General features: G+C 43.6%; 1 protein-coding gene across 1 annotated transcript in view; it reads left to right on the top strand.

Moving 5' to 3' along the window:
• Positions 1-18,811, top strand: part of IGF1R (insulin like growth factor 1 receptor) — a 273,210-nt gene that overhangs the window by 199,988 nt on the left and 54,411 nt on the right. The window contains exons 5-10 of the mRNA XM_058156688.1: positions 1,243-1,387; positions 5,246-5,460; positions 8,705-8,831; positions 11,118-11,356; positions 16,227-16,394; positions 18,243-18,447. Coding sequence (XP_058012671.1) covers positions 1,243-1,387; positions 5,246-5,460; positions 8,705-8,831; positions 11,118-11,356; positions 16,227-16,394; positions 18,243-18,447 — 1,099 coding nt within the window. The remainder of the gene's footprint in view (positions 1-1,242; positions 1,388-5,245; positions 5,461-8,704; positions 8,832-11,117; positions 11,357-16,226; positions 16,395-18,242; positions 18,448-18,811) is intronic.

Here is an 18,811-nt window from a genome sequence, read left to right on the forward strand (position 1 = left end):
AGAAAAAAAAAAACTCGAGTATAAGCCGTATATACTCGAGTATAAGCCGAGGGGCTTAAAAAAAAACAACTCGAGTATAAGCCGTATAGACCCGAGTATAAGCCGAGGGGACGTTTTTCAGCACAAAAAATGTGCTGAAAAACTCGGCTTATACTCGAGTATATACGGTATTTATTTTGTCACAACAATATACATAAGCATCACACAAAATGATTATATAGTATATAAACATATATATGAGGAAATATAAGGAAGTATAAGCATATATATATAAGAAAAAACAATATGACAGGAACGGTAGGCACGTTTGTGCTCTTATGCACGCCCCTTAAGTCCTCTTAGGAATGGGGTGAGGTCAATAGTAGACAGTTTTTGGTTAAAGCTTTTGGGATTATGAGAAGAGACCACAGAGTCAGGTAGTCACCCCTGGTTGACCCCCTCTTCTTTGTGACAGCCCCTCAGATATTGGAACATTGCTACCACAGAGTCAGGTAATGTGTTCCAAGCACTGATAACTCTGTTACAGAAGTCATATTTTCTACAATCTAGATTGAAGCGGTTAACATTAAGTTTTAAATCTTTTGGTTGCTCTTGTATTATTGCAATTGAAGCTGAAGTAGTCTTTAACAGGAAGGACATTACAATAGATGATTCTTCTGAGTTTTTGATGATTGTTCTGAGTTTCCAGAGGCGTCTGAGAAGATAAGCTCCAATGAAGGGCATTTGTTTTGAGCTTTCCATTCGTCGAAGAGGAAAAAACACTCACTTATCTTGCCTAGAATGGTCAGGCTATCTTGAGGCATGACTTGAGGTTCTCCTCAATGGGACAGTTTTGGCTAGCAGTAATGCGGTAACGTTTACATCTGTCACTGAACATCACAGGAGTTGTGGCTTCCTGAAGGCTTAGATTTACAACTGCCCAAAAGAAACTTGCCAAAACATCAGCTGTTGAAAGCTCAGAATGCGACGCTGGCATTAGCAGCCAACGTTCAAGGGAGCGGACGGCCATTGGACCGGCTGAAAAATTAACTAGATTAAATTGAAGTGGCATTTAGTTTGGCATTCCAGCTGCCTGGCTAGCCTAGGTGTGTGTTGTACAGCAAAGAGTTGGCATTCTCAGAAGGCCACTCTTAAGCCGACGAAGCTAATTGTGGTGCAAAGAAAAATCTCGAAACTAGGAGGATTTATCACCCCTTCCTCTCTTGGATGTTTCTCTCCTCTCCCCCTCCCCACCCCCTGCAGACAATATCGCCTCTGAGCTGGAGGACTTCATGGGGTTGATAGAAACGGTGACCGGATATGTGAAGATCCGTCATTCTCATGCTTTGGTGTCCTTGTCGTTTTTGAAGAACTTGCGATATATCAACGGAGAGGAACAACTGGAAGGGTAAGGGTAGCCTATTTCTACTGTAAGAAGTCATGTCACTGAACATAACATTCTCAGACAAATGGTTCTTGAAATTCTTGTTAGAGAATATGGTTTTTCTCAACCTTGGGAACTTGAAAATATGTGGACTTCAACTCCCGGCTGGCTGGGGAATTCTGGGAGTTGAAGTCCACACATCTTCAAGTTCCCAAGGTTGAGAGACACTGTCTTAATACATAAGCTGAAGACCATGTCATTGTCACCTTGGAAACCTGGTCCCTCCACCTTCCCCTTCTTCAGCTTCACGGCATTGAGTAACAACTCTGGAACTTTCCGTTCTTATGTGTTCTGCCCCTCCTTCAAATATGGCCCTTGGTTTCAGAAAGGTTGCTAGATTATTATTTTTTTCTTTGTTGTCCTCTTGTGGATGGTTCAGCAGCTCTGCCTGGCTGCTCCTGAAAATCATCTATGGAAAATTTCAACCAAAGGGTGAACTTTGGGTGTGTTAAGAGGTCTATGAAATGTTTTCACTCATCGTCCTGGTCAAAACTGGATTTGCCATCTTGCATTTGCTCAACTGAGCTGAAAGGGTGGTCCTGTTTTTGGGAGGGTTAAGGTGTCTTGTGTTCTTTAGCATAGAGTAAGCATCTAACTTCATGTTGTTTTCACCCTTCCCTCCCAATTCAGTGGCCTTCTGAAAAACATTGGGTTACAACACCCATCATCTTCCCCTCCCAGGGCTATTGGATGGTATAGTTCCATTTCAGATACCTCTGAGAAGACACAAAGATAGAGAAAGGAAGTCCTTGACTTACAACCGCAAGGGAGCCCTTGTTGCTAAGCGAGACATTTGTTAAGTGAATTTGGCTAGTCAGAAGGTCGCAAAAGCTGATCACGTGACCCCAGGATCCTGCCAGCGCCATAAATATGCACCAGTTGTCAAGCATCTGAATTTTCATCACATGATCAGGGGGGGATTCTGCCAGCGGTCGTAATTGTGAAAAATGATCCCAGGGGACATTTTTTCCCCCAGTGCTGTTGTAACTTCAAACGGTCACTAAATGAACTGTTGTTAAGTCAGGGACTACCTGTACTTAAAAAGAACGGAGTTACGTCATTTTTGAAGAACGTACAGCTGGGAAAAGTTGTGGTTGTCATCAGACCAACGGGAGGGGAGCAGCGTCCGTGTTTTTCTTGGGATGCGTGATGCTTTCTCTAACTTCTCTTTACCTCCAAACGAAACCATTCTTTTCAGACACCGGTTGCATCAGTAGTTAATAAACAGGAATTTTGGGGGGGGGGGGGAGAACTGTTTGAACAAGGCCAGGGCAAGGTCATGAGAACAGCCCTCATTGTGTCCGATTTATCTGGCCTGAAAGGATTATCTTACAGGATGAGGGTAGATTCTCAACCTTGGTTTTTCCCCTTCCCTCCCGTCCCTCCCTCCCTCCCTCCCTCTCGGGCTGCAATTTGGTCAGCTTTGCATTCTTAAAATTCCAGAGAGTGATGGAATATATGTTGTAAAGGGCAGCCTTGCTTTCTTCCACCCTGGAAAGTTCCTCTTGTCTCTCATAGAATCATAGGGGTGGGAGAGGGACCTTGGAGGTCTTCTAGCCCAACCCCCTTGCTGCTGAAGCAGGAGACAAGCGGCTGCCCAGTCTGTTCTTAAAACATGTTGGGCTTCTTCATATTCCGAAGATATTTAAAATGTTTCCAACTGATATATTTATTTATTAAGTGTATTGGCCGCCCACCTTACTACAAGGCAACCCTAGGTGTTACACTCTATATCAGGGGTCTCCAACCTTGGCAACTTTAAGACTTGCGGACGTCAGCTCCCAGAATTCCTGAGCTAGCTTTGCTGGCTCAGGAATTCTGGGAATTGAAGTCTACAAGTCTTAAAGTTGCTAAGGTTGGAGATCACTGGCCTACAACAAGTGTGTCCAGTCTTGGCAACTTTAAGATCTGTGGACTTCGACTCAGGAAATTTCTCCTTAGTTCTATTTCTTAGGAAATTTCTCCTTAGTTGGATCTCTCTTTAAAGCAGCGGTTCTCAACCTGTGGGTCAGGACCCCATTGGGGGTCGAATGACGATTTGCCAGGGGTCGCCTAAGACCATCGGAAATATGGGAAGTATACTTGCGAGTCGAAGAATCGCGCTCCAATGGTTGACTCCACAAGCCAGCTGCAGGCTCTTCAAATTCCTAGCCGAATTCGGCTTCAGGCGCGATCAATGAAAAAAGAGAGAAATCTTTGCTCTGATGTCTCCCTCTCAAGCCAGCTGCAATCACTCCCAATCGCTAGCCTAATCTGGCTTCAGGCGCGATAAACTTAATAGGGGAGGAGTCTCTGCTTTAATGCCTCCGTCCTCAAGGCAATCGCAAGCAGTTCAGATCGCTAGCCAATACGGCTTCAGGCGCGATAAAATCAAAACGAAAATAATTTTATGGTTGGGGTCGCCACATCATGGGGAATTGTATTAAAGGGGTCGCAGCACTATAAAGGCTGAGAACCATTGCTTTAAAGGGCTTCCACGCACCGCTTCTTGTCCTGTCCTCTGATGCTTTGGAAAAATAGGTTGACTCCCTCTTCTCTGTGACAGCCCCTCAAGTACTAGAAGATAGCTAATCTTTTATCCTTCTCTTTGTTAGACTCGACATCCCTCAATCGTTCATCATATGGTTTAGCCCAGGGGTCTCCAACATTAGTAACTTTAAGGTTTGTGGACTTCAACTCCCAGAGCAAAGCTGGCTGAGGAACTCTGGGACTTGGAGTCCACAAGCCTTAAAGTTACTAAGGCCGGAGAGCCCTGGTTTAGCCTCCAGACCCTTAATCGTTCTTATTGCTCTTCTTGGTGCTCTTTCTAGAGCTTTTTTCTTTTACAAGTATTTTTGGTTCTGGAGAAGATGGAGCTAAAACCAACAAGGGCTGAAGATTGAGGTGCACCCGGAGACTGCAGTTAGTCCAGAATGCGGCTGCGCGAGTAGTAACGGGAGCCACTCGTGGCTCCCACGTAACATCACTGCTGTGCAGTCTGCACTGGCTTCCTGTGGTCTTTCGGGTGCGCTTCAAGATTTTGGTTACCACCTTTAAAGTGCTCCATGGCTTAGGACCCGGGTACTTACGAGACCGCCTGCTGTTACCTTATGCCTCCCACCGATCCGTACGCTCTCACAGAGAGGGTCTTCTCAGGGTGCCGTCCACCAAACAGTGTCGGCTGGCGGCCCCCAGGAGCAGGACCTTCTCTGTTGGAGCTCCAACGCTCTGGAACGAACTTCCCCCTGGCTTACGCCAAGTGCCTGATCTTCGGACCTTTCGCCGTGAGCTAAAAACACATTTATTTATTCAAGCGGGACTGGCATAATAGTTTTACTATTTTAAATTGGGTTTTTATTGTTTTAGGGTTTAAAATTTTTAAATTTTAACGTCGGCCTTTTTTGTAATTTGCTTTGTTTTAAATTCTGGTTTTAATTGTATATATATTGAGTTTTATCCTTTGCTGTACACCGCCCTGAGTCCTTCGGGAGAAGGGCGGTATAAAAATCTAATAAAAATAAAATAAATAAATAAATAAATTGTTTAAGGCTAAAGAAGTTTGTCACTTCTTCAGCCATAAAAGCAACAGACAGTTTCCAATTTACAACCTGGAGACCTCTTAGGTCTCTTATCACGCTGCTGAGATTCTTAGGGATGGTCTTACTTCTTTTAACATTTTGCACGAGATGTTTCATAGCTGCTGTTCTTTTTTTATCAGATCTAAGGTTTCGGTCATCCTGTGAATTTTGTAAGGGCACCCCTAAGCAGTATGAAAAACGTGTGGGTTTTGCTTACACCAACTGATTTCCCCCCCCTCCCACCTTCTAAACATTTCCTTTTTAGGAATTACTCGTTTTATGTGCTGGACAACCAAAACTTGCAGCAACTGTGGGACTGGAGCCATCATAACCTGACCATCAAAGAAGGGAAGATGTACTTCGCTTTTAACCCTAAATTGTGCGTTTCGGAGATTTACCAAATGGAGGAGGTGACTGGAACCAAAGATCGACAAAGTAAAGGCGACATCAATCCGAGGAACAACGGAGAAAAGGCATCTTGTACGTGAGGATATTGTGTTGGGGTGGAATAACCAGAAATGGAAGATGGTTGTTGTTGTTTTTTTCTTCTGACCTTTAATAACAGGAGGTTTCTAGTGATCCAGACTTGAGATGGAAAAAAGGTTATTTGGAGCATCTAGTCCTCAGCATCTTTCTCCTTTTTCTCAAGTCAGTCCAATTCTGGATTGCTCCATATCCCTAATCAGTAACGTCCTTCTCTTTCATCCATCCCGCAAAAAAAATCTGTTCAGCTAACAACTAAGAAGTCACATAGAACAGGGGTCTCCAACCTTGGCCAGTTTAAGACTTGGGGACTGCAACTCCCAGAATTCCTCAGCCAGCTTTGCTGGCTGAGGAATTCTGGGAGTTGCAGTCCCCAAGTCTTAAAGTGGCCAAGGTTGGAGACCCCTGACATAGAAAAACCCAAAATACAAACTTAAGACGTTTAAATGATGGGAGTTTGGGATGTTGAGGACTTTTTGCTGCTGTTTCTTTTGTGTGGATTTTAGTCACTCTTTTAATTCAATCGATCAGTTTATTACGGTCTTAGACCAGAGACCAGAACAAATAAAAACGCTCGGTACATATACAATTAAAAATTCTAGTATAAAATAATAAATAACAACTAAAATCTATAATAAAATCCAATCTGTCAATTATATATGGCCTAACTATACTAAAATTGCAGTCCATAAACTGTGTGGCCCATTGTAGGCTCAACGCTGAAAGGGGAAAGACTTAAGCAGTGCAAAGGGTTTGCCACATTTTTTATATAACGGTGATGGCTAACTTTTTTGCCATTGTGTGCCAGGAGGCGGGGGGGGGGGTCGCATGCACGCGTGCCCACACCCATAATTCTATGCGCCCCATCCCCGTGCATGCGCACACAACCCCCCCACTCCCAGCCCCGCTCCTGGCATGCAATGGCCCGGTAGGCCTGTTTTTCTCTCTCACCTGGCTCCAGAGCCTCTCTAGGAGTCTAGGGAGGGCAAAAATGTCTAGTAAGACTCTTAGAGAGGCTCTGGAGGTTGGGGACAGCAAAAAAGTCATTTCCTGTCCAACTGGAAGTTGGCAAACGGGCCGTTTTTGACCTCCAGAGGGCTTCCGGGGCGGGGAGGCCGTTTTTACCCTCCCCAGGCTCCTAGAGAGGCTCTGGAGCCAGGTGAGAGAAAAACGGGCCTTCCCCACCATCCCCCAGGCCCTCCGGAGCCAGGAAACAGCCTGTTTCCCTATTTCTGGTGGGCCCAGAAGGCCCGAAAATTAGCTGGCCGGCGCGCGCATGCCATAGGTTCGCCTTCATGGTTATATAACATCACTATGGTGGAGAAGACATGTGTTTGCAACAAATCCCCAGGGCTGCTGCGCACAATCTGGCCACCTGCACTGTAGTTCTTAAGCAGCCACTGAAGATAGTGGCTGGAGCGGCCAGGATACCTAGCAGTTATTGGCAGAATATGTTTTTTTCCTAATCTCTGTGTAAAAGGAACATCTGAGGAGCATGTGACCCACAGCCTCCACCTCTCCTGAGCCGCAGGGACAGAGTCTTTCTGTCAGTGGTATCCTTTTATACTCGCCATACAGGACGGCTGATGGAAGCGCATGGCAGTCTTTTAATTTGCGCTCCCGACATTTTGCACATAATTCTTCAATTAGTAAAAATAGGCAGGAGTTATTTGAAAGTCAAATGTGGGGCTCAGAAAACTAGCTTCTTTAGGAGAACCTGAAAAAAAATAAGTGCCTTATCCTCGTTTGTAGAAAGAAGTGCGCTCGTTCAATGCGTATGCTGCACACATCTGATCGGTGATTGGCGAGCAGGCTTCCTCTCCATCTCTGGCATCTAAAATAGACCTTCAGGATGTTATTTTTGTAGAGAATTTTCCCTCTCTTTTTTTTCTCCGCGTATGGAACTGGGATCTGTTTCCCAAATACACATGTTGGCGTGTATTCACACCAAAGGGGCATCACCCACATCCCTTTGCCGGCTTTGGAGATTTTGTAAAAGCTTTGGGCCGTCTCTCCTATGTCACCATCAGGGTCTGGGCTAGGTTTCACTTGTTTCTTTATTATTCTTACAAAAGGAAAAAAAAGGTGGGGGGGAATGCTTATTTGTCTACATGGACTTTAAAATGTGTGCAGGATGGAAGCGGGTTGAAACATTTGGCAAAGTGTTGTATCCAAACAAAAAAGCAACTGAAAAATCCAATTGTATGCTGGATTCCCAGGCCAAGAATTAAGCGTCTCTAAAAACAAACACCCACAATCTACAAAACAAACAACTATTCAAACTTGTTTTCAATCGGATAGCTTTTGAAGATATGAAGACCCGACTTGGCTTTTGAAAACAGATTGAGGCCCGTTAAAGCCAGCCTGTTGGAAGTTAGATCAGCTAACGGGCTTTGCCTAAAATTGAGGAGGAGGGGAAGTGTTGCAGAAATGTTTTGTGCCTAGGGAAGATTGAGTCACCTGGTGTTTTTTTTTCCCCCTGTGGATGTAAGGACAAAATTTTACCATCCTTTCAAGATTCAAATTTTGTTAAGTGAAACCTCAGACTGTGCCATTTGCTGGATGGTGTGACAATTTTTCTTGCTCAAAACATTGTGAAACGCTTCCTGTTAGTTAATATTTGCTTTTGGAAAAAATGAAATTAACAGCGCCTCCCCGACGGTACATTTTGCATATTATGTTTTTTTTTTAAAGAGACAACCCTGTGTAGGGGAAGGAATGGCAGAACCTGGGGGTGGAATTAAAAGAGGAATCGGCCTAGAATTCCTTCCTTGTAACCACAAATGAACTGAATCCCCAATCCCCACCCCAAGCAGGTGCTATAACCCCTAGTTGAGAAGATTCCTGTGCATAGGCACAAGTAGCAATAAACCAGTTTAAACGGACCTTCTCTTTCGGGCCTCTTTCCATTCCTGTGTGTGTGTTAGTGGCAATTCAGCCAAGTGATAGCTTATTTCTACCCTATGACTATCATTAAGTGTTGTGTCTTATGATTCTTGATGAACGTTATCTTTTCTTTTATGTAAACTGAGAGCGTATGCACCAAAGACAAATTCCTTGTGTGTCCAATCACACTTGGCCAATAAAAAATGCTATTCTATTCTATTCTATTCCATTCCATTCCATTCTATTCTGATTTCTGTTTTCCCCCTGTTCTGTTCTGTTCTGTTCTGTTCTGTTCTATTCTGTTCTGTTCTATTCTATTCTATTCTATTCTAAGTGTGCTGCTTTTGTGTTTCAGGTGAAAGTCACATCCTGAAATTCGTTTCCAACACTACAATGAAAAATCGGATCAAACTGACATGGGAACAGTATCGGCCTAAAGATTACAGAGATTTGATTAGCTTCACCGTCTATTACAAAGAAGCGTGAGTATCCAGAACTAGATGATTACTCCAGACAAAGTGAAGAAGTGTATGTTTTTTTTAGCAGCATTAACCGGCCTTTGCAGCTTCCAGGTGTACTATATCAGGGGTTAGTCTGCCCGCAGGTCTGGAGTTTGATCCTGACCTGACAGGGATCAAGGTTGACTCAGTCTCCCATCCTTCTAAGGTCGATAAAATTGTTGGAAGCAATATGTTGACATTGTAAACTGACCAGAGAGTGTTGTAAATCACTGTGGGACTATTTATAAGCCTAACTGCTACTGCTATTTCCCACCACGGAATGATGGCAAATGCCCTTCACTTTTCAGCAATTCTGATCAGTATATAATGAGCTCCCCTCTGGCAGGGGGTTTCGAACTATTTCTAGCAGGACTACCAGATTCTGTAAGAGCTTTGCTCCCTAGGCCTTCTGTCTGGCAAACTCGCAAGATTGGTTTTTCTCGCAATAAACTTGTATGCATCCGAACTAGACTGTGTTGTTTCACTGTGTCATATATAATATATTATGTGGGTATATACATAATTATGTATTTATTTATTTATCTTGTCATGTTTATGTAGTGTAAAATTTGGGGATGGTGACCCTGTAAAAGCTCTCTGCAGCGGAATTTCATTTTTAATCTATGCCAATTAGTATACATTTAAAGTGACAATAAAGTTATTCTATTCTATTCTATTTCTATTTCTATTTCTATTTCTAGATTCTTATTGTATTCTATTGTATTCTAATCTAGTGTAGTCTATTCCATTCCATTCCCATTCCCATTCCTTTCCCTTCCTATTTCCTATTCTATTCTACTCTATTCTGTTCTGTTCTATTCTATTCTATTCTATTCTATTCTATTCTATTCTATTCTATTCTATTCTATTCATTTATTCTATTCTATTCATTTCTCTATTTTATTCTATTTCTAGATTTCTATTTCTAGATTCCTATTGTATTCTAATCTAGTGTAGTCTATTCTATTCCATTCCCATTCCCATTCCCATTCCCATTCCCATTCCTTTCCCTTCCTATTTCCTATTCTATTCTATTCTATTCATTTCTCTATTCTATTCTATTCTATTCTATATTTCTATTTCTAGATTACCTATTGTATTCTAGTCTAGTGTAGTCTATTCCATTCCCATTCCTTTCCTATTTCCTATTCTATTCTATTCTATTCTATTCTATTCTATTCTATTCTATTCTATTCTCTATTCTATTCTATTCTATTCTATTCTGTTCATTTCTCTATTCTATTCTATTCATTTCTCTATTCTATTCTATTCTATTCTATTCTATTCTATTCTATTCATTTCTCTATTTTATTCTATTCTATATTTCTATTTCTAGATTACCTATTGTATTCTAGTCTAGTGTAGTCTATTCCATTCCATTCCCATTCCTTTCCCTTCCTATTTCCTATTCTATTCTATTCATTTCTCTATTCTATTCTATTCATTTCTCTATTTTATTCTATTTCTAGATTTCTATTTCTAGATTCCTATTGTATTCTAATCTAGTGTAGTCTATTCTATTCCATTCCCATTCCCATTCCCATTCCTTTCCCTTCCTATTTCCTATTCTATTCTATTCTATTCATTTCTCTATTCTATTCTATTCTATTCATTTCTCTATTCTATTCTATTCTATTCTATATTTCTATTTCTAGATTACCTATTGTATTCTAGTCTAGTGTAGTCTATTCCATTCCCATTCCTTTCCCTTCCTATTTCCTATTCTATTCTATTCTATTCTATTCTATTCTATTCTATTCTATTCTATTCTATTCTATTCTATTCATTTCTCTATTCTATTCTATTCTATTCATTTCTCTATTCTATTCTATTCATTTCTCTATTCTATTCTATTCTATTCTATTCATTTCTCTATTTTATTTTATTCTATTCTATATTTCTATTTCTAGATTACCTATTGTATTCTAGTCTAGTGTAGTCTATTCCATTCCATTCCCATTCCTTTCCCTTCCTATTTCCTATTCTATTCTATTCTATTCTATTCTATTCTATTCTATTCTATTCTATTCTATTCTATTCTATTCTCTATTTTATTCTATTGATTATTCTATTCTATTCTATTCTATTCTATTCTATTCTATTCTATTCTATTCTATTCTATTGATTTTCCTATCCTATCCTATCCTATCCTATCCTATCCTATCCTATCCTATCCTATCCTATCCTATCCTATCCTATCCTATCCTATCCTATCCTAGCTGTTTTATCAGGCGGCCATGTCCTAGCTCCTTCGCTTGTCCATTTCAGAGCCTTCAAGAACGTGACAGAATATGACGGGCAGGACGCCTGTGGTTCTAACAGCTGGAACATGGTTGATGTGGACCTGCCTTCGAATAAAGATGACAATCCAGGGATATTACTGCAGCCGCTGAAACCGTGGACCCAATATGCAATTTATGTCAAAGCTGTCATGCTCACCATGATGGAGAACTACCACCCTCATGGAGCGAAGAGTGAGATCGTCTACATCCGCACGAAGGCTGCAGGTAAGGAATCATTAGACTTGGTGAAGATAAAATTTAAAAAAAAAAATGAGTTGTGTTTCTGTCTGGTGGCCTTGATTGGGCAAGGAGGACTCCAGCATTTGGAAAAGTGATTCATGATGTCTTCTGTGAAATTTTAAACTAGCCATAAATCTTAAGTATTTTGGCATAATTAGTTTTTGGCTACGAGCAAAGATACTAGGAAATAAATCTGCTTTGTTCCTAGGAAGTCCTTGTGGGGCGTTCTTAATAAATCTGTGCCGTAGCTTCAATTTGTAGCTTGCCATATTTTATTGGGATGGGAAATTTCGCACAGATTTTTCCAGCAGATGGCCAGAAAAGGCAGCTCGTTTCCAATGTATCATTCATCCAAGCTTTGTGTAATTCCAAAATTCATAGTTTGGAAGAAAAACATAGCGGTAGATGTTAAAAAAAAAAAGGAAAAAAAATAACGATTGAGTTTTAGAATCATTTGCATTAGCATCATGGTTTATCAATCTGAATGATGAGTGCTATTAAAACGGGAGTGACTCCAGAATGGCGGGGGTGGGGGGGCGCTGAAGCACCAGACAGGAAACCAGAGAATTTGCACGTTTTTTTTGGGGTGGGTGGGTGGGGGGTCCTTCTCTTGTGAATGCTCTTGATTGTTGAGGATTCAGTGGCAGTTTGCAGGCTCCATCAGAGGCTGCGCAGATAGTTTTCCCCTTACAACCGTTCCTTTAGTGACCATTCAAAGTTACAACGGGGCACTGAAAAAAGTGACGTAGGACCACTTTTCACACTTAATGACCATTGCAGCATCCCCACGGCAATCTATTCATATTTATGACGATTGTGATGTCCCAAGGTCACGTGAGCCCGTTTTGCCACATCCCGACAACCCAAGTCCTCGGGGAAGCCAGGTTCATTTTACAATCGTGTTACTAACTTTAACAAGTGCAGTGAATCAGTTAACGACGGTGGCAGGCAAGGTCGTAAAATGGGGCAAAATTCACTTAACAGATGTCTCACTAAGCAACAGAAAGTTTGGGCTCAATTGCGGTCCTAGGTCGAGGACTTTCGTGTATTTGCAAACTGATAGGAGGATAGTAGGGCTCTGTATTGTACAAGTGAGGCCTCGACTGGAAATATTGCTGCATTCAGTTCTGGTCACCATGATTCAAAGAAGATGCCAAGACTCTAGAAATTGTGCAGAGAAGAGCAACTAAGATGACAAGGAATCTGGAGGCTAAACTAGATAGTGAACGGTTACGGGAAGAAGGTATGCCTAACCCAGTGATGACAACCTTTTTGCCGTCCCGTGCCAAAAGTGGGGGGAGCGCGGAGGGGTCCTGCGCGTGCCCACACCCATAATTCAATCCTTCCCGCACCCTGCCCCCCCCTGCACATGCGCACGTGCCCCCCCGCTCCCCCCGCTTTTTGGCACGCGATGGCAAAAAGGTACATGTAGGCGCATTTTTCACCCTTCCCAGGTTCCAGAGGCTTTCTTGAAGCCTGGGGAGGGCAAAAACGGCCCCCTTCCTCCCCCCCCCCCCCGGAGGCTCTCTGGAGGCCAGAAATGGCCCATTTCTTGACTTCGGGTGGGCCCAGAAGGCCCAAAAATCAGCTGGCCGATGCATGCGTACGTGCTGGAGCTGAGCTAGGGCATCGTTCACATGCTCACATATATGGCTACGCGTGCCACCCGTAGCGCATGTGCCATAGGTTCGCCATCATGGGCCTAGCCTCTATGTGTGTGTGTGTGTGTGTGTGTGTGTGTGTGTGTGTAAAGCAATAAAACCATAAGCAATGTTATCACTGGATCACTGGATTCTAGTTGACTATAGATTAGAGTTGTGTAGGGCAATTAGAAGGGAAGATTATATTGTAAGTATTATGAGAATAATGGTTATAATTATGGTGTGTATAAAATTAGGTATATTCAAAAGAGATTTGATAGAGACGGCACACTGCCGTTGCAGAAATGGAAACGTTATGTATAACAAAGGAAAATGTATAATAAAAATAATAATAATTTAAAAAAAGATCAGGGGTGGCGCAGTAATTAGAGTGCAGTACTGCAGGCTACGTCTGCTGATTGCCGGCTACCTGCAGTTTGGCAGTTCGAATCTCACCAGGCTCAAGGTTGACTCAGCCTTCCGTCCTTCCGAGGCGGGTAAAATGAGGACCCAGATTATTGAGGGCCAAAAGGCGGACTCTGCAAACCGCTTAGAGTGCTATCGCTATTGCTTTTGTAAATAAGGATTAATGGGGATACGAAAATTGTCTTCCAGTATTTGAGGAAGGGAAGAGGGGTCTCCAAAACATCTGAAAGCAGTTCAAGAAGCAATTGGTGGAAGCTTGTCAAAGAGAGATCCAACCTGGAACTAAGGAGAAACTTTCTGACAGTGAGAAAAATTAATCAGTGGAACAGCTTGCCTCATGGAGTTCTGAATACTCCCTCACTGGAGGTTTTCAACGATAAGAGTGGACAGCCATTTGTCTGGGATGCAATCAGGTCTCCTGCCTGGAGCAGGGGGTTGAACTAGAAATCCTCCAAGGTCCCTTCTAGCCCGATGATTTTATGACCTGGACCTCTTGAAGTCATCCATGACTTCCACTTGGAGAGTGTTTGGTGCAGAAGGGGGGAAATGAGAGGGCATACTCGCCATCATATGGAATTGATTTTCAGTGGCAAAGGGTTTTAATGGATGAACAGTTGTTCTTGGCATTCGTCCTTTTCAGTTTGCTTATTTGGGATCTCTGCTCCTTGTCAGCGTATCGAAAAAACCCTTCCAAAGTTGATGGCGGTTGGTAGTCTACTTCTGCCTGCCAGAATTTAATTGCCTCCAAAGTCGGGCACTGCGGAGAGGTGATAATTGTCCGATTAATCAACCCAGGGAAATATCCAACAGCATTTAATCATTTTGAATGAAGTTCTTTCTCAGGGTGGGAATCGTATTTATTTATTTGCTTAAGGTCATTCGTATGCCACCTAATTGGCAAACTCCTAGGCGGCTTAGAATATAATATCTGCCTTGGTGACAGAATTATAGATGTTTATCCATTCGAACTGAGCCAAGGAGGCAAGTTGGAATGGGATTCAAACAGGGATATGTAAAAAAAAAAATTGGGTTTGTATTGAGTGTTTTTGGAAAAACAACTGTGCATATTGATGCTAATATGTTGAGGCCTGCTGCAGTATGGTGGGGGTTGGCCAGAATAGATATAAAGAACAAATTTTGCAAAATCAAAAAGTAGAGCTGTTGTGACCCAGGCCCAAGTAGGCAAGAGAAAACTCAGTCAGTGTAAAAACAAACAAACTTTATTAGAACAGCTGAGAATTAACTCATTCTCAGTGTAGTCCAACTAAAGTAAGGCAAATTCCTCCCAACACAATTCCTCAGTCCTGTCACCAACCTTGGTCCAATTAGGCAAACTGCCAAAGGCCTTTCTTGGCAAAAGTTCAGAAGACACCGATACAAAATAAATGCAACAAGACAAAGCTATCAACGTTGTTTTCCGGCAAAGCCCAAACGCTGTTGCTGGTCTTATGGCCTTATGGGAGGGGCCAATCATCTCTTGGCCCTACTCCCGAGTCGTCCTCTTTGCTTGAGCTGCTCTTGCCTTCTGGCAGCTCTTCTCATGCGTGCATTAGGAACAGGCTCCTCCTGTTCCTCTGCCTCACTCCTATCAGTCTCCTGGAGGCTCTGGAGTCCGCACATCACTCCCCGATGGCCCTGGCCCCCACCTCAGTCTCCGACGCAGAGCCCTCATCTGGGCCTTTCCCAGCCTCCAGGACTGGCCCATGCTCTTCCTCAGCCTCATCGTTGTCTGACTCCGTTGCCAGCTCCGCAGGCTGCTGGCGGATCACAACAAGAACGTGCTTCGGTTGTGAACTGAGTTTCTGTTTTCTGATCATAATTAAGGCCGCAAAAGGGAAAAGTTTATTTTTCTTGGGTATCTCTCATTGCTGTTCAACTTAGCCGACAATGACTGGAATCAATTTAGCTGACAATGATTTGAGTGTTCTCAAGAATTTAGATTATGAGTCTGCTAGTTTACCCCTTTGGATACTGGATGATTTAGCAAGCTAATTGGTATATAGCCCTGACGCCATGGGCTGTGGCTTTGAAATGCTCGTCTCTGCACAAAATCTTGAGCATTTGATTTGCTGGGAAAATCCCTGTACAGGTAGTACAACAGTTCGTTTAGCAACCGTTCAGAGTTATAACGGTATTGAAAAACGTGACTTTATGGCTGTTTTTCAAAGTGACGTGACCTTTCCAACATCCCTGTGATCGTGCAATCAAAATTGGGATACTTATCCAGATTCCCTTAATAATTGCAGCAATTGGCTCAACAACTGCGGCCAAAAAAAAAAAAAAAGATTGTAAAAATCAGGCTCAATTCACTGAACCTCCGCCCTGCTTAGCCACAGTCCTAATTGTAGTTGTAAGTTGAGGACTATTTCTCCTGCCCCTGAAATGCAGTTATTTACATTTGATTTCTAATTCCCAGGTGACCTCACACTATCCAGAGCAGGGGTCTCCAACTTTGATCCCTTTAAGACTTGTGGACTTCAACTCCCAGAGTCCCTCAGCCAGCAAAGCTGGCTGAGGAACTCTGGGAGTTGAAGTCCACAAGTCTTAAAGGGACCAAGGTTGGAGACCCCTGATCCAGAGAGACAGCCAAATGGCCAGATGTGGCCTGGGGACCATAAAATGCCCAGGTCTTTGTTTCTGGGATATATTCAAGGATGTCACCAGAATAGAATGGAAGAGAGTGCTATGCGCTGAAAATAGAATGTTATTTTTTTGACAGACTTCGGTTCATGATACATTCTTTGCAGAAACACATTAAAAGGTCCATGGGTGACTTGCTTTTGTTCTAGTGCCGTCCGTCCCTCTGGATGTTATCTCGGCTTCCAACTCCTCCTCACAGCTGATTGTGAAATGGAACCCTCCCACTTACCCCAATGGCAACCTGTCCTACTATATTGTAAGGTGGCAGCAGCAGCCTCAGGATAGCTACCTGTACAGACACAACTACTGCTCCAAAGGTAAGACCGACACGGAGGCATACCTGCGCTTTGAGGTAGCTTCTCCTCACCTTTAACCAGTTTCCTAAATTCAGGGTAGATCACCTCTTCCAGGCTGGAACCCTCAGGATATCTTGGATGTCAACTCACCTGCAGGGCACTAAGTGAGGAAATGGGGATGGAGGGTCTCTACCAGTGGTGGAATTCAATTTTTTTTACTACCGGTTCTGTGGGCGTGGCTTGGTGGGCGTGGTGTGGCTTGGTGGGCGTGGCAGGGGAAGGATACTGCAAAATCCCCATTCCCTCCCCACTCCTGGGGGAAGGATACTGCAAAATCCCCATTCCCTCCCCACTCCAGGGGAAGGATACTGCAAAATCCCCATTCCCTCCCCACGCCAGTGGAAGGATACTGCAAAATCCCCATTCCCTCCCCACTCCTGGGAGAGGATACTGCAAAATCTCCATTCCCACCCCACTCCAGGGGAAGGATACTGCAATATTCCCTATTCCCATCCCACTGTTTTTGACCCTCTGCGCATGCGCAGAGGGTCTAAAATCTGACCTGACGATTTTATCGGCACGCGCATTTCCGAACCTGTAGGGAAGGTAAATAGATTTCACCTCTGAGGAAGCCAGATTGACTTAACAGCCAGGTTACTAACTTAACAACTCCAAAGGTTCACTTAACCACTGTGGCATGAAAAGTCGTACAATGAGGCAAAACTGTCTCACTCAGCAACATAAATTTTGGGCTCAATACGTCAAGGAGTACCTGTAGTAGAAAAAAACGGGTACTTGTAGAAGTTAAAAACTACTAGCCATTCTCGCGAGCTGCTCTGGGACCATGGGGTGGGGTTTAAGCCTTTTTGGGAAGGTGTGTGTGTGGGGGGGTTGTGTGTGTGATACGCCCACACTTGTCTTCCTTTTGCAAGAGTCTTCTAATATTTACTAATCAATGTGGCCACAATCTGTAATCACCTCACAAGCTCCTCGTAACCAAGGAAGTAACACTCTAGTAGCTCAGTTCAACAGGAGAATAGATCCGGGTTTCTCAAACTTGGTGACTTTAAGACCGGTGAATTTCAACCAGCCAATGGGATTCAGCCAGTTCGCACCACTGCAGGAGTACCAGTTGTTAACTTCCTGAGCAGTTTGGCGAACTGGTTGTTGAAAGAAATCATTAGGGCAGAGAACCGGTTGTTAAATTATTTGAATCCCACCACTGATTTCAACACCCAAAATTCCCTCATCAGACTTAACTGGCTGGGGAATGCCAGGAGTTGAAGTCCACCCGTCTTAAAGTTGGCCAAGTTTGAGAAACACCGGGAATAGATGATCCGCTCGAGCAGCAAGACCTGAGCCCAACCACCAGTTTTCTCTAGAGTGATCTGGAAAGAGATCCTTGCAAGCCACTGCCTGCCAGTTTGTAGTTTTTTGAGTGGTTGGGAATCCTGCGGTTTTTGAAGACCTCTGGAGCAGGGGTCTCCAACCTTGGTCCCTTTAAGACTTGTGGACTTCAACTCCCAGAGTCCCTCAGCCAGCAAAGCTGGCTGAGGAACTCTGGGAGTTGAAGTCCACAAGTCTTAAAGGGACCAAGGTTGGAGAGACCCAGTTGGAGAAGGGCAGTGTGGATGAAGCTGATTTCAGTGGTCTCATCTGGAGTTGGCCATGCAGAAAGATGCTTTGGCTTTCCACGGGTCTCTTTCCTGCCTCTTGATGCAAAGCTCGTCCGCCATGGCCCACTGATGGAAAGGAACAGCTGAAGGCCGAAGGTTTTCAGCCGGAACATCACAGCTGCTGGCTTAGTCCACCAACCTCCTTTGATTTTACCTTTTCTCCTCCTCTTCCTCCTTTCTTTTGCTTTCCAAGATAAAGTCCCGATTCGGAGATATGCTGATGGGACCATAGATACTGAAGAAGCTACGGAACCCACCAAGGCGGAGGGGTCTGGCGGGGAGAAAGGACCTTGCTGCAAATGCCCAAAGACGGAAGCAGAGAAGCAGGCTGAGAAGGAGGAAGCCGAGTACCGGAAGGTCTTCGAGAATTTCCTCCATAACGCCATCTTTTTGCCCAGGTGAGGGGAGACGGGGAAGAGGTGGGGGGGGGGAATCCTTGCCAGCATGCCTTCCACAAGCGAACGGGATCCAGGGTGATGGCATTTATTTCTTGGAATAAAGTCCTTTTGTTTTGCTGGTCATAATTCTTACATTCCATGACGATAATAATAAAAGAGGCTAGAAGGATTTGGCAAAGACATCCTCCCGCAGCTATGAGTGGGGTGAGGAGCCTTTGAAGAGGAGTTTGAGCATCAGGTGTTGCTTGAGAGGGGATGATGGCCTGCTGAATTTAACCCTTTCTGTGACATATGAGCACAGCTTCCTCTCTCCCTCCCTCCCCTTTTTCCCTTCCTTCCTTCCTTCCCTTCCTCCCTCCCTCCC

Source organism: Ahaetulla prasina, chromosome 13 (assembly GCF_028640845.1).
Source record: "Ahaetulla prasina isolate Xishuangbanna chromosome 13, ASM2864084v1, whole genome shotgun sequence".
Taxonomy (NCBI): domain Eukaryota; kingdom Metazoa; phylum Chordata; class Lepidosauria; order Squamata; family Colubridae; genus Ahaetulla; species Ahaetulla prasina.